Source organism: Choloepus didactylus, chromosome 3, assembly GCF_015220235.1.
Source record: "Choloepus didactylus isolate mChoDid1 chromosome 3, mChoDid1.pri, whole genome shotgun sequence".
NCBI classification, from domain to species: Eukaryota; Metazoa; Chordata; class Mammalia; order Pilosa; family Megalonychidae; genus Choloepus; species Choloepus didactylus.
The window spans coordinates 140,217,881-140,234,785 of record NC_051309.1 but is presented as its reverse complement, the minus strand read 5'-3'; the positions used below and the strand labels follow the sequence as shown (position 1 = coordinate 140,234,785).

At 37.5% G+C, this 16,905-nt stretch overlaps 1 protein-coding gene across 5 annotated transcripts in view; it reads right to left on the bottom strand.

The window, feature by feature from the left end:
• Positions 1–8,238: 8,238 nt before the first annotated feature.
• Positions 8,239–16,905, bottom strand: part of ABHD18 (abhydrolase domain containing 18) — a 99,720-nt gene continuing 91,053 nt past the window's right edge. For all 5 annotated transcript variants that reach the window (XM_037830633.1, XM_037830631.1, XM_037830629.1 and 2 more), the window contains one exon: positions 8,239–10,639. In XM_037830633.1, the coding sequence (XP_037686561.1) occupies positions 10,588–10,639 (52 nt within the window). In that variant the 3' untranslated portion in view covers positions 8,239–10,587. The remainder of the gene's footprint in view (positions 10,640–16,905) is intronic.

Here is a 16,905-nt window from a genome sequence, read left to right as displayed (position 1 = left end):
GGATTGGTTTGCTGTTCATTTTCTAGCTTCTTCAGTTGATCCATTAGTTCTTTTATTTTGGCTCTTTCTTCCTTTTTAATATATGCGTTTAGTGCTATAAATTTCCCCCTTAGCACTGCTTTTGCTGCATCCCATAGGTTTTGGTATGTTGTGTTCTCATTTTCATTCGTCTCTATATATTTAGCAATTTCTCTTGCTATTTCTTCTTTAACCCACTGATTGTTTAGGAGTGTGTTGTTTAACCTCCAGGTATTTGTGAATTTTCTAAGTCTCTGATGGTTATTGACTTCTAATTGTATTCCATTGTGGTCAGAGAATGTGCTTTGAATAATTTCAATCTTTTTAAATTTATTGAGGCTTGTTTTATGTCCCAGCATATGATCTATTCTGGAGAAAGTTCCATGAGCACTAGAAAAGTATGTGTATCCTGGTGATTTGGGCTGTAATGTCCTGCATATGTCTGTTAAATCTAATTCATTTATCAGATTGTTTAGGTTTTCAATTTCCTTATTGGTCTTCTGTCTGGTTGATCTATCTATAGGAGAGAGTGATGTGTTGAAGTCTCCCACAATTATTGTGGAAACATCAATTGCTTCCTTTACTTTTGCCAGTGTTTCTCTCATGTATTTTGTGGCACCTTGATTGGGTGCATAGACATTTACGATTGTTATTTCTTCTTGATGAATTGCCCCTTTTATTAGTATGTAGTGGCCTTCTTTGTCTCTCAAAACATCCCTGCATTTGAAGTCTATTTTATCTGAGATTAATATTGCTACATCTGCTTTCTTTTGGCTGTAGCTTGCATGAAATATTTTTTTCCATCCTTTCACTTTCAGTTTCTTTGTGTCCCTGTGTCTAAGATGAGTCTCTTGTATGCAACATATTGATGGTTCATTATTTTTTATCCATTCTGTGAATCTATATCTTTTAATTGGGGAGTTTAATCCATTTACATTCAACGTTAAAACCGTGAAGGCATTTCTTGAATCGGCCATCTTATCCTTTGGTTTATGTTTGCCATATTTTTCCCTCTCTCTATTAATATCCTTTATTGTACCCATACCGAATCTCTTTAGTACTGAACCTTTCTCCAAGTCTCTCTGTCCTGTCTTTGTTTCTCTGTCTGTAGGGCTCCCTTTAGTATCTCCAGTAGGGCAGGTCTCTTGTTAGCAAATTCTCTCAGCATTTGTTTGTCTGTGAAAAATTTAAGCTCTCCCTCAAATTTGAAGGAGAGCTTTGCTGGATAAAGTATTCTTGGCTGGAAATTTTTCTCACTCAGAATTTTAAATATATCGTGCCACTGCCTTCTTGCCTCCATGGTGGCTGCTGAGTAGTCACTACTTAGTCTTATGCTGTTTCCTTTGTATGTGGTGAATTGCTTTTCTCTTGCTGCTTTCAGAACTTGCTCCTTCTCTTCTGTGTTTGACAGTGTGATCAGTATATGTCTCGGAGTGGGTTTATTTGGATTTATTCTATTTGGAGTTCGCTGAGCATTTATGATTTGTGTATTTATGTTGTTTAGAAGATTTGGGAAGTTTTCCCCAACAATTTCTTTGAATACTCTTCCTAGACCTTTACCCTTTTCTTCCCCTTCTGGGACACCAATGAGTCTTATATTTGGACGTTTCATATTATCTATCATATCCCTGAGGTCCATTTCGATTTTTTCAATTTTTTCCCCATTCTTTCTTTTCTGCTTTCATTTTCCATTCTGTCATCTTCCAGGTCACTGATTCATTGTTCAACTTCCTCTAGTCTTGTACTATGAGTGTCCAGAGTCTTTTTAATTTGGTCAACAGTTTCTTTAATTTCCATAAGATCATCCATTTTTTTATTTAGTCTTGCAATGTCTTCTTTATGCTTTTCTAGAGTCTTCTTGATTTCCTTCATATCCCGTACTATGGTTTCATTGTTCATCTTTAGTTCTTTGAGTAGCTGCTCTAGGTGCTGTGTGTCTTCTGGTCTTTTGATTTGGGTGCTTGGGCTTGGGTTATCCATATCGTCTGTTTTTTTCATATGCTTCACAATTTTCTGTTGTTTTTGGCCTCGTGGCATTTGCTGAACTTGATAGGGTTCTTTTAGGGTTTGTAGACCTATTGAAGTCCTTATCTCTAATTTATCAGATCTACAGCTTTGTGGAGTACACTTTCTCTAACTAACCAGCAGGTGGCGTCCACGAGCCACCTGTTCTCCACAAGCCAGTTCTCCCCTGTTTAGCCTTTTTGGTGAGTGGGGGAGTGAGCCTTGTGGGGTCCAATTGGTGTACCAAGCTTGCGTGTGTAGTTGTTGTTGCCTGCCCTGTATGTGGGGTGTGTTTCTGGGCAGTCGGGGAGGGGGGGTGGCCCTAACAATCAAATCTCCCTGATGATCCTAGAGTTTTAAAGCTGCTGCAATAGTCTAATCCTTCAGTTCAGTCCTGCCACAGTTTGTCTCTGCCACTGACCCACAAGTCTTTGGTTTTGGCGTATGGCTCCTGAGACTTGCAAGTGGGCCCCTCTTCCAGGCTGTGCACCCCGGGTCCTCTGTTGAGGGATGACTGTGCTATGTCACAGGTGAGTGCCATCCCCCCAGGGCAGTTCTGGGCTGCTGGGCTGTGTAGGGAGGCTCCCAGTCTGCTCAAATGATGGCTGAATGGGGCTTTGTTAATTCACACTGCTCCACCTTCCCAGCTCTGGGACAATCAGCTGAGGTTGCAGGGAAGGCTAATGTCCACGCCCAGTTTTGTGGTGTGTGCCTATTATTTGAAGCACTTCCGTCACACTGGGTTTTCTGGGGCAGCTCTGGGCTATGGGGCTGGCGATGGGCAGGAGTGTTTCCTGTCCACCAGGATGGTGGCTGTGAGCGGACACCCCCCTTTTCTTGGGAAGTTGTGGTGTTTAGTGAATTTTCCCAGCCACTGGATTATTGCCTTTTGTCTCAGAGCTCTCTTAGTTCTGCTCTTGACTTGACGTGCCCAAATTGCAATTCTTTGAAGCTTTCTGTATTGGGCTTCTTAGAGTAATTGTTTTAGAAAAAGAAAAAAGGATTAAAAAAAAAAAAAAAAAAGGGCCCTCCTCAGAGATCTAATGGGTTATTGAAATGCTAATATACAAAGCAACCAGGGCCATTAAGGAAAGGTCCACAGGGCAGAGAGATCAGCTTTTCTTCGGGATTTGCATATGCGCCTCAAGGCCTGAGCTCCGCCCTTCCCCTTTCTGTGTTCACCAGAACTCCAAAAATCCTCTGCTTTTATTTTGGAGTTTTTCGTGTTATTTTTTTTTCTATGCCTGTCTCCTCTCTGCTGGGCTGGCAGCTCTCAGATTCTCTGGTATCTGGTCTCAGTCTATCTATGGTTGGAGTATGGATCAGTAGAATGAGTTTCCGAGAAGGGCTACCACTGCAGTTCTCCCTTCTCCTTCCCGGAGCTGACAGCCCCTCCTCCCACGGGACTGAGCCTGGCAGGGAGGGGCGCGGGTCCCCTGGCCGCAAAAACTTACAGATTTCGCTGATCTCAGCAGTTCGACATTTTCATGAGTGTTGTATGAAGTATGCCCAAAGACAGATTGCTCTGTGGTGTCCAGTCCACGCAGTTCCTGGCTTTTTACCTACTTTCCTGGAGGAGTAACTAAAACTTACAGCTCAACAGTCTGCCATCTTGCCCCGCCTCACCAGTGATTCTTATATTTGTGCACTGCATGTTGTCCATCATATCCCTGAGATCTATTTCAAATTTTCTAATTTTTTCTTCATTTGTTCTTTTGCACTTTCACTCTCCAAAACATTTTTTTCCAGTTCGCTTACTCATTCTTTGAATTCATCTAATCTTCTGCTATGAGTTTCGAGGATCTTTTTAATTTGACCAAGTTTCTTTTATTTCCATAGGCTCATCTGTTGTTTTTATTTACTCTTGTAAATTGTTCTTCATGCTCTTCTAGGGTCTTCTTGATGTCCTTTATATCCTGAGCCATGATCTTGTTGTGATTACTTCTTTGATTAATTGCTCCAAGTTCTGCATCTACTTTGGTTTTTTAATTTGGGTGCTTGGGTTATCCATGTATTCTGGTTTCTTCATGTGCTTTAAAAGTTTCTGTTTTTGGCCTCTTGGCATTTGCTTATCTTGATAGGGTTCTTTTAGGACATGCAGGCTTATTTTAACAATCATCTTTAATTTGAAAAACCTACAGGTTGGTGGAGCACTTTCCCTGACCTACCAGCAGATGGTGCCCCCCGGCTACCTATTATCCTCAAGCCAGTTCTTCCCAACTTTGTGCAGCAACTGATGGTCCAAACCTTTTGGAAGTCCAATTAATGCACCAATTTTCCCTTTACTGTTGATACTGCCAGCCCTGAGGGTAGGGGGTGTGCCATGAGCAGTTAGGCAGGGAAGACAGCTTTAAGACCCAGAACTCCCAGCCATAACTGGGGCTGCAACTGAATAGCCTGGGGTTGTTGCATGAGTCCAACCCTTCAGCTCAGATTCCCCACAATCCCTCTCTGCCATGGGCCAAGTCCCTGGGATTGGTGTAGGGCTCTTCGCACTCTCCTTCAGGACCCCACTTCTAAGCTGTGCACTCCGCAGCCTCTGTGGAGAAAGACTGCACATCACAGGTGAACAGAATCCCCAAGGGGAGGTCTTGGCTGAGGTGCTGCAGAGTGCCTCGCAGCTGGCTGAAAAAATGGCTGTATGGGGTGTGGTAACTTCCCACTTCTGTGGTCCTCTGCCTGCTACAGCGGCCTGTTCCTGGATCCAGGATAATTAGCTGCAAATGTCCGAAAGGCTATCACCCATGTCAGATCCTGAAGCAGGTGCACAGGGCGTGGAAGACACTCCCCACCACGTTCAACTGTGGGACTCCCACTGCTGGATCCAAAGCTGTCCTCAAAGTAACCTGCCTCCAAACACCGACCCCAGGTTTCTCCCCACTGCAGTTGCCAAGTGCCGTTTCCCCAGCAGCTCAAAACACTCAATTTTGAACACAGTCTCTCAGTTTCACCAAGCACACAGTTATTGTGGATGTAGCGGACTGTGCCCAGCCTGTAGAAACCTGGAACTGCTATTCTGGAGCACTTTCTTTCATCTAATGCTTTTCATGTAAGAGTATTTTATTTTACTTCATCTCTCATAATCCGCCATCTTGGGCCCCCCTTCTGTTTTTCAATTACCTCTTTCTAATTTCAGCATTTGCTTGGTTGCTGTAAACCTTTGACTATTTTCCAGAGTCCCAACAGGGTTGATTTGAACAGTGTTTGCCAGATTTCTTTCAACAGTTTTGGAGGAGGGATAGGCCCTCAGAGTCCTCTACTCCACCATCTTCACTGACATCTATTTCTATTTTCAAATTTCCTCTTTTAACCATGAATTTTTAGAAATGTTTTTAAGTATCCAAACATATAGGCATTAATTTATCTTTATAAAAATTGCTTTCTACTTAAAAGTGATTATATACTATATGCTTGTGAGTCTCTGAAATTTGTGGGCATCACTTTACGGCCTAGTACTTGCTCAATTTTTGTAATGGATGTATGAAAAAAAATGTGTTCATTAAATCATAATTATTAATTCTATTGTCTAAAACTATCTTTAAACATGCTTAGTATGTTTTAATTTTTACTATAATTTTAACCAGGTATTGACAGGTGAGGCAAAATATTTCAATGGACATACCAAAAGCTTAGGAGGAATATCTGGGGAGTAAGATACTCTGGTGAATAAGGCTTTTGCAAAGCTCCTGTGTATACCAGGCAATATACAGAGTAATACTGGATTAGGGGCTCATCCTACTCCAGTATGATGTCATCTTAACTAATTCCATATGCAATGACACTGTTTCTAATAAGGTCATATTTTCATTTATTGAGGATTAAGACTTCAATATAACTTTTTTTGGGAGAAGTGACAGACACAGTTCAATCCATAAGAAGCATTTATGAAAAATCCACAGATAACATTATACTCAATGGTGAAAGACTGAAAGCTTCCCCCTAATATTGGTAATAAGACAAGCATGTCCACTTTCACCACTACTATTCACAATTGTCCTGGAAGTTCTAGAAAGATCAACTAAGCATGAAAAATAAATAAAAGGCATCCAGATTGGAGAGTAAGAAGTAAAACTATCTTTATACACAGATGACATGATCCTATATATAAGAAATCTCAAAGAATCCACAAGAAACCTATTAGAGCTAATAAACCAATTGATCAAATATGCAGGGTAAAAGGTTAACATGCAAAAATAAGTTGTTTTATACACCAGCAATGAACAATCTGAAAAAGAAACCGAGAAAACAATTCCATTTACAATAATATCTAAAGGAATAAAATACCTAGGGATAAATTTAAGCAAGAAGGTAGAAGAGCTATACATTAAAAAATAGCAAACATTGGTGAAAGAAATTAATGAGGATCTAATAAGTGGACATTCCACATTCATGGATTAAAATTTGTCATATTAAGATATCAGTACTACCCAAAGTGATTCAGCATAATATCTGTCAGATTCAGCACAACATCTATCAAAATTCCCTGAGGCTTTTTTGCATAAATGGAAAAATCAAACCTCAAATTCATATCATGGGATCCCAAATAGCCAAAACACTCTTGATTAAAAAAGTGGATACCCACATGCAACAGAATAAAATTGTATCCCTATCTCACACCATATACAAAAAGTAACTCAAAATGGATCAAGAACCTAAATGTAAGAGTGAAAACATAAAACACTTTGAATACAATATATAAGAAAACTCTCAGGATCTTGTATTAGGCAACAGATTCTTAGATATTACACCCAAAGCACAAGCAACAAAAAATTTACATAAATGGGATTTCCTCAAAGTTAAAACTTTGTGCAAAGAACATTACAAAGATTCCCCCAAAGAATCTTTGAACAAAGAGCAAAACTGGCAGAGCCATCTTCCTCAAAACAAGAGAAAACAATTAAAGGATTGCAGTAACAGGGCAAGGGTTGAATCAAGAAAACACAGCTTTACAAATGGTAGAAGCTTGTGGTGCCCTTACTGGCTTCCCTGCCCCCTGAGGGAACCAGTCAACACTCCCATTGTGGATCCCTGGTCCTATTCCAGAGAAAGCAGAGTAACCACTACACATATACTTGGCTAACTGTATGTCAGTGCCAATCTATCAGGTTGGAACTGAACTGGGAAACTCTCTAGAGCTCATCCTTCCAGAACTTGTCCTGCAGGCAGAAGCAGTTTGCTGATAGCTAAAGCAATTAGCCAAAGAAACAATTAAATCAGTCACTTGCGGCAATAGATTTCCTGCTTTAAGTCATAAAATACATCACTAGGGAAGGAGAGAAAGTCTGTTTCATAGGGTATGGAGGTGTCATTAGAATTCCTATATATGGGGGAATTCTTAAAGCCACACACAAGCACAAACCCAGGACAAGACTCAGGCTTATAGAAGACAAAGAGGACTAAGCATTTCACATTTGCTGTGAGTTAATCTTGACAGGAGAGCTAAATTCTGGAGAGCACCAGCCAACATAGACAAGACTCAGGCTTATAGAAGACAAAGAGGACTAAGCATTTCACATTTGCTGTGAGTTAATCTTGACAGGAGAGCTAAATTCTGGAGAGCACCAGCCAACATAGAATCAATCTGAAAAAGTCGAAAGGTTTTTTTTTTTTCTTTTTTGCATTGCTTTTGTAAGCTTCTGGCACTCAAATCCCTATCCTATTAGTAGCTAGATACAAATTTAAGGAACAGACAGCAGCTCAAGGACTAAATCTCAGAGTTAACACTTTTAAAGTATTAAAATCTACAGCATGGAACAAAGATTACAAAACAAAGTGACAGGAACTGATGGCCAATACAAAGGAACAAGATAAAAATCCAGAAACCATCAATAAAGAAGACTAGACTTTGGACATACTGGACAAAGACTTTTAAAAAATGATCCTCAATATGTAGAAAAGAAAAAAGGAATAGAGAGATCCAAAGGATATCAGGAAAACAATGAATGACCAATATGACACTCTCAATAAAAAGATAGAAATTTTGAAAAAGAACTGAAAAGAAATATGGAATTGAAGATGAAAATAACTGAAATGAGAAATTCTGTAGAATGTTTCAAGAAAGTGGCTATTAATATCTGAAACCAAAAAGCCAAAGCTGTGAAGTACAAATTGGAGCTGGCAGAAGGAAAAAAAATCAGTGATTTCAAAGACAAGACAATTGAAATGACCCAAGCTGAGGAACATTTATAATTATACACCTTTTAAAAAAGCAAATAATTAACACTTTAAATAACTTTTTTATTTTGTAGTATAAGATTTTTAGAAGTGGATTTTAAAATTTCATTTACATTGTTAAGAATTCAAAACTGTTAGAAAGCACCATACCAAAAAAAATTATTCATAAGAAAAAATGTAAAATGCATATGATAAAATTATTTAATAGTAATTACAATATAAGCAAATCATGAAATTCGGAAACTTCTAACCACCCATCCAAATCAGGGGTCTCAAAATCAAATGTCTTCACAGGCTGGATAGGAAATAAAAAGTAGTGAAATAGTCTGATATAAGAAAAAAAGGGAGTCCATTGAACTGTGCAAACTGTGAATGAATGCCCAGTCTAAAGGCTTTTCAAGTTCAAAAAGTTTTGAACTATTATGCCTACCATATAAAACACAACTGTAGGCCAAACTGGCTTGAGTGGACTATTTGCAACTCTAGTCTAAATGAATTTCTAGCAGTGTATGTACTTTATCCTGAAAATGGCAGGCAAACCAGCACTTATTTAACAAATAAATACATACACATAAGTCATAAAGCTTAACCCAATATTGGGGGTGGATTTTAAAAAAACTTTTAATGTATTTTGTACTTTGAATTTATCAATTTAGGTAGCTATGTGGATAAATTCTTAAAACATCTGGTTAAAAGATGACATTTTAGTTGACACATACCCTTTTCACATTTATTTGAGAAAATGTTATGCCTCAGTTAATTAAAACTAAATGAAATTTTGTTCTTTTGTTAAGAGAAATTCACACACTATAATACCTTTTTGCTTACTAAGAAATGTTTTTGTGAAAAATAAAGTTTTGGTTTTATTAAAACCATTGTTCATTTCACCTCAATATATACATGACATAAGAAAATACTGTAACTTATTTGACAATAAACTTTAATATATTTAAAGAATATTTTGTGGATGAACTTTAGTAGATTTTATACTTTCAGTTAAAACTAAACATTCTGGTATGAATACATAAATTTCCACCAACAGGTCACATAGCTGTACTGTGGTTGGTTTGTTATGCTAAAGAACAGGTATAAAGAAGTTACTACTTTGTATGCCATCAAAGACTTCATATTAATTTTTAGATAGTGTTAAAAATTAAGATGATGGAGTCATTAGAGTGAAAAATAAAATCTCCTTTAAAAGGCTGCAAAAAGGCACATTATAATTCATGTATATGTATCTTCACCACACTAAGACATACGTAAAAGTCATTCATAGGTAACAGATTAAAAAACAAAACAAAACAAACAAACAAAAAAACAAACTTAAAACACATTTACTCCAAATCTTCACATAATACCCAAATATATTTTCTAGTTTCTTTTTTTTAACATTTTAGCCTCAGGCTTAGAATTTTAATATAAAAAGAAAGCACCAAATCTTGTCATCTACTCCCAATTCTCAATAGCTTACATTATTGTATAAAACTTGAAGTCTTTCTTGTGAGACAGTTAGTATGGGACAAATCAATTAAATATGTGGCTATTAATATCTGAAACCAAAAAGCCAAAGCTGTGAAGTACTTGGCCTAAATAAAGTTAGATGTTTAAGCATACCCAGTTGGTACCCAGTAGAGTAGGGATGCAAGAAAATGCTAGACACAGTATCCATCAATTTACACATTAAGTATTTTCTTATTTCCATTTTGTGTGAATTGAAACTTTTCAAGTAGGGGAAATATGTTTAATTTTTTTAGCCTAATATTTGACAGAGTTTTAAAATCTAGCTAAATCTTATGTATCTTCTCTGCACTTCAGTACCCATTTTAATTATTAAAAGCACTTACAAAACAATCAGGTTTTTTTTGGAATTCAGTTAAAACTGATTTTACACATCATAACTACTTCCGTGGCAGAAATTAACTAAAGTTGAAAACAAGATTATAAGTTTACCCTGGCTCCAAAAAAGAAATGCACACATTTCTCAAATCAATTCAATAGAAAACATTTCATAGAACAGGATACAATAAAGACTGAAGAATTACAAAGTTAGTTTAACTTAGCAGTTCCATTAGAAATCAGTAGACTTTCTATAAGTTTATTAAAAATTAATTGTTTACAATAACAATTTTAAATTTGAATAAATAGTAACAAATAGACCAGATACTGTGTGTATGGTACCCCACCAACAATAAGAAAATACTTAAACATTATTTAATCCAAATATTGGTTTAAAATGATTCAAATATATTTCAAGTTTATGGTTGACTGATCTATAATACTGAATTCCACGCTACATTGGTAGCAAATTAGATATACAGTGCTGTCTGCTTGTTCTTCACATCATCATACGATGAAAATTCCTCGTCAAAAACATGCTTGCATGTGATCCAATCAGTTAGCGTATTTATGCAGAAAACGCTCAAACGCATCATAGATAGCTTGTCTAAAATTAAATATGAAAGAAAAACTATAAATAATCAGCATAAAAGAGCACAAACAATGTCTTTACTATAAATTATTTCCAAAATTACCTTCGACTTGCAGACTTACCTCCTCTTCAAACGGCTAGGAAAGGGTCAGATATCTGACAACTTTACCACTTTAATAGAAATCCTCAAATATATTTCCAAGGGATGATAGATCCAGAACTATTATCTTTTTCTATGAAGCACTTTTTTGTGCTTTAGAAATTTAGAAAAACTTCAGTATATAAATGTTAATAAAGGAAAGGAACCAGCTCCTGTTTATGGATTTTTTTAATCACTGTTGAAAATTAAATGGCTGTTACTTTTCAGAATGAGATATTCAATCTATTTCATAGATTGTGATGTAGAAGCTTTTTGTTTACTAAAACACGTTCTTGGCAACAGAACTTGAAACCAAAAGCCTTAAATTCCTACATTAACTTCACTATGTCTTCTGATATTTTAATTGGAAAATTGATCTGACCCATGTCCATAAGACAATTTTTAATAGCTTATTTTGGTTTTTCCTATTTACAGTATATATTCATTGTAGAATATACAAAACATAAAAAAAAAAAAGAAGAAAAATCATATTGCTATCACTGTAAGGCATCTATTGTTAATCTTTTAATATTGTTCCTTCCAGGCTCTTTTTTTAAAATGCATACGTCTGTCGATAGTCTCACCCAGTTTAAATAGTAAGTTTGAGATTCTATTAATTTTGTATGCTACTTGGTTGACTAAGCATTTCCTCACATCCTTAACAAGGTATTAAGATTGTATTTAAGATGGCAGCCTAATAGATTATGATTTCTAAAATGTTGGAAAGATATAGCTTTCTATCACACTGGTATTTCTTTGACTTAAGATTTTGTCCCTTTAAAATTCATCAAACAGTGAGAAAGGAAACAAATTAAACCTGGACATATGCATGTTGGTGTAAACACAGAAAGAGACTTTGTTTTGAAGGCAGGTGTGAAAGCAATATTGGCTGCTGGTGAGAGGAAGGAGGGACCTGAGTTGTTTGCCTACTAGAGAAGATTTTTTTCCATTTGGCCGAGGACACTGGATCCAGTAGAATGAATCTGAGTTTGCTTTTCTTTCTGATGCCTAAAGTTGCAATTTGGGCTCGTGTTCACAGTATGAGGATGGTTAGGAAAGGTTTACATATGCCTTTTTAACCCTTTGGAATAGTTTCATTCACTTGTATTATATAAATCAGCTCTAAAAACACTTAACACAAAATACCAATAAGCATAAAGGAGTGGCCTGTTTTACATCTGTTCAGGGAAACAGGAGAATTCTTTTAAACTCTATTCCAGTATTACTTTGAGAGGGTAAGGAGACAGAAGAAAGGGTGGAATAAAAAACTGGTTTTAGATACGCTAAATTTAGGGGAAATTCCAGGACTTTAAAGAAAAAATGTCCATCAATCAGCTAGAAGCCCACAGATTTTATGAGGTCAGGACTAGAATCTTTATTTCAGAGGTGGTAAAATGTACATTAGGGTGTGGATAAACATTCCTGGGGACAAAGTAATTAACATGGTGAAAACCTGAATAGCATTTCCTCAACAACTTAAATGCAGAATTACTGTATAACTTGGTAATTCCACTCCTAGGTATAAACCCAAGGGGATAGAAAACAGGAACTTGTAGGCCAATGTTCATAGCAGCATTGTTCACAATAGCCAAAAGGTGGAAACAACCCAAGTGTCCATTAAGAAATAATGGATAAGCAAAATATGGTATATACATAATGGAATTTTTTTTTAATTTAATAAATTTTATTTTGAAATAAAACCAATCTTACAGGAACAGTTGCAATAACAGTACAAACCCCATACATAGAACTCCATCATACCCTGACCCCCTTCCCCTGATCCACCACCTTTAACATCCTGTCACACCACCGTTTCTTTCTTTCCCTCCCTCTCTCCCTCCCTCCCTCCCTCCCTCCCTATCTATCATCCATCATCTATTGCTCTGTCCTCTGAACATATGAGAGCAAGCTGCACATATCTTTGAACAAACAATATAATTCACATATATCTTTCCCATGGTCAAGAACATTCTTTTATGCAATCTCATTAAGTGCAGCTAAGAAGTTCAAGAAATTCAACATTGATATAAAGCTTACATTCTATATTTCTTTTTTTTTCCTTGTGTCCCATCTGTGTCCCTTTGAGCCTCCTCTCCTCCATCCTCAGATCCCATCCAGGATAATCCTTGGCATTTAATTGTCATGTATTTAGACTTTTTTATTTTTCAATTGTGGAAACATATATATAGCCTAAATCTTCCCATTCCACCTCCTCCCTAGCATTCCATTAGTGGGAATAATCACATTTAGAATGTTGCAATGCTATCACCTTCCCACCATCCATTTCTAGAAGTTTCCCTTCACCCCAAACAGAAACCCTACACTCATTTCTTAACTCCCCATTGCCCCTTCCCCCACTTCTCAGAACCCTACTCTACTTTTCATCTCTATAGTCATATTCTCTGATACTTTCGTTGTGTTTACCATGGGGCTTAAATTTAACATCTTATATCTATAACAATCTTGTTTTTCTTTGATACCAACTTAACTTCAATAGGACACATAAACTATGTTCCTATACTCTATCATTCCTCCACCTTTATGTAGTTCTTGTCAAAAATTACATATTTTACATTGAGTCCAAAACCACTGATTCATCATTATAGTTTATGTATTTTAGATCCTGTAGGAAGTAAATAGTGGCATTACAACTCAAAAATACAGTAGTATTGGTATTTATATTTACCATGCGATCTTTACTGGAAATCTTTATTTCTTCATATAGTTTCAGTCAATTGTTTAGTGTCTCTTCCTTTCAGCCTGCTCAACTCCCTTTAGCATTTCTTATAGGACTGATTACTGGTGATGAAGTCCCTTAGCTTTTGATTATCTGTGAATGTTTTCATCTCCCCCACATTTTTATCCTCCAGGTGTTTGTGAATTCTCCAAGTCTCTGATGGTTATTGACTTCTATTTGTATTCCATTGTGGTCAGAGAATGTGCTTTCAACAAATTCATTCTTTTTCTTTTTTTTTTTTTTAATTTTATTGAGGCTTGTTTTTATGTGCCAGCATGCGGTCCATTCTGGAGAAAGATCCATGATCAATAGAGAAGAATGTGTGTCCCGGTGACCTGGGATGTAATATTCTATATATGTCTGTTAAAATTCTATCTCTCCCTCCTTTCTTTGTTCTCTGTTGGTAGGGCTCCCTTTAGTATCTGAAGTAGGGCAAGTCTTTTATTAGCAAAATCTCTCAGCATTTGTTTGTCTGTGAAAAATTTAAGCTCTCCCTCAAATCTGAAGGAGAGTTTTGCTAGACAAAGTATTCTTGGTTGGAAATTTTTCTCTCTCAGAATTTTAAATACATCATACCACTGCCTTCTCGCCTCCATGGTGGCCGCTGAGTAGTCACTACTTAGTCTTATGTTGTTTCCTTTGTATGTGGTGAATTGCTTTTCTCTTGCTGCTTTCAGAACTTGCTCCTTCTCTTCAGTATTTGACAGTCTGATCAGAATATGTCTCAGAGTGGGTTTATTTAGATTTATTCTATTTGGAATTCGCTGGGCATTTATGCTTTGTGTATTTACATTGTGTAGAAGGTTTTGGAAGTTTTCCCCAACAATTTCTTTGAATAGTCTTTCTAGACCTTTACCCTTCTCTTCCCCTTCTGGGACACCAGTGAGTCTTATATTTTGACATTTTATTTTATCTATCATATCCCTGAGATGCATTTCGATTTTTTTCTATTTTTTTCCCCATTCTATCTTTTGTTCTTTCATTTTCTGTTCTGTGGTCCTCAAGGAAGCTGAGTTGTTATTCAACTTCCTCTAATCTTGTATTATGAGTATCCAGAGTCTTTTCAATTTGGCCTACAGCTTCTTTAATTTCCATAAGATCTGTCTTTTTATTTACTCTTGCAATTTCTTCTTTATGCTCTTCTAGGGTCTTCTTTATGTCTTTTATATCCTGTAGCATGCTCTTCATGTCGTTTCTATCCTGTGCCATGCTCTCATTGCTTGTCTGTAGTTTTTTGATTAATTGTGCCAAGTACTGTGTGTCTTCTGATCTTTTGATTTGGGTGTTTGGGTTTGGGTTCTCCATATCGTATGGTTTTTTCATATGCTTTAAGATTTTCTGTTGTTTTTGGCCTCTTGGCATTTGCTTTACTTGACCTTTAATTTGTCAGACTTGCAGCTTGGTGGTGTACAGTTTCTCTAACTAACCAGCAGATGGCACCCGTGAGTCATCTATTCCCCTCAAGTCAGTTCTCCCCAACTTTGTCTTTGTGGTGTGTGGGGAACTGATTCTTGTGGAGTCCAATTGGTGCACTTAATTTGTCACTGCTGTCCACCCTGAATGAGGGGCGTGTGTCTGAGTGGTTAGGGAGGAAGGGCAGCTTTAATAATCAAACCTCCCAGGTGTTCCTGGAGATTTAAGGCTGTTCTCTGCTGCTGACCCAAAAGTCCTTGGTATTGGCATAGGTTCCCTGGGATTTCCGAGTGGTTCCCCCTTCCCTACTATGCTCTTCCAGGGACTCTGCTGAGGAAGGGAGGGCCATGCCACGTCACAAGTGCATGCCGGCCCGCCAAGGAAGCCCTAGGACACCGGGCCGTGCGGGGGCATTCCCAGCCCGCTTCAAAGATGGCTGAATGGGACATGTTAACTTCCCCCTTTGTACACAGCTCCGCCTTTGCAGCTCTGGAAAAATCAGCCGTGGGTGTATTAAAGGCCACTGTCCACGGTGGATACTGTGGCGTGTGTGCGGTGCTGCGGGAAAGACTCCCTGTCACACTGGGTTTCTTTGCACGGCTCTGTGCTGTGGATTCAGCCCCGGGCAGGAGTACCCCCACTTGCCAGGGAGATGGCTGCAAGTCGTGTATTTTTTTCTCCTTTTGGCTCCCCTTTGCAACCCTGATACCGAGACAATCAGCAGTGAGTGTGGGAAGGGGTATCCTCCAAGCCAGACACTGAGGCATTACCCCAGCCTGCTCCCGTCATATCTGCAGCTGCTCCTGGGCTTTTTTTTTTTTTTTAAAAAGAACTAGTCCATCTCCAAATGCTAACCCACCGTTTCCCCACACCGAAGTGTGGCCGAGGAACTTTCAGCCAACTCACTCACTCATTTCAGAATGCAGTTCACCAGTTTCACCAAATGCACAGTCCCTGTAGATGTAGCAGACATTGGCTGGCTGGTGCTACACTGGAAGTGGTGTTCTGGGTCACTTTCTGGTTTTTATCTAGTGTTTTTCACGGAGGTGTTTTTTTGCCCTGTCTCACCTAGCTGCCATCTTAGGTTCTCCTCACAATGGACTATTATTTGGCTATAAAAAGGAACAAAGTTTTGATACATAGTACATGTGTGAATCCCGAAAACATTATGCTAAGACGGAGAAGCCAGACACAAAAGGACAAATCTTGTATAAATCCATTTTTATGAAATTAGCTAGAATAGACAAATTGATAAAGGCAGAAAGTAGATTAGAGGTTACTAGGTGCTGCAGAAAGAAGGGAATGGAGTTATTGCTTAATAGGTATAGAGTTTCTGTTTGGGTGATGAAGAAGGTTTTGTAATGGATGGCGGTTATGGATGTACAACATTGTGAATATATTTGATGCCATTATATGGACACTTAAAATTGTTAAAATGGCTAATTTTGTTATATATATATATGTTACCACAATAAAAATTTAAAAACCAAACCCCCTCCAAAAAACTAAATAGAGACTCTCCGTGTTAGAAAAGATCAAAATAAGAGTTATGAAAGTGAGATCTATATAGATAGTCCCCAGAAGAGTGCCAGATATATAGTTGGTACTCAATAAGTATTAGTGAACTAAGAGAATAAACAAAAGAATAAACATAAAAAATGAACCAAAATAGTTTCTTTGAAAAGATCAATAAAATTGACAAAACTTGAGCTAGACTGACAAAGAAAAAAAGAGGTTGCAAATAAAACCAGAAATGAGAGAGGGGACATTACTACTGACCGCACAGGAAATAAATGGTGATAAGAAGCTACTATGAACAAATATATTAGACAAGCTAGATGAAATGGACAATTTCCTGGGAACACACAAATCACCTATACTGACAACTGAAGAAATAGAAGATCTCACAGGCCAATTACAAACAGAGATTAAATCAGTAAAATCCAAGGACCAGATGGTTTCACAAGTAAATTCTACCAAACGTTCCAATAA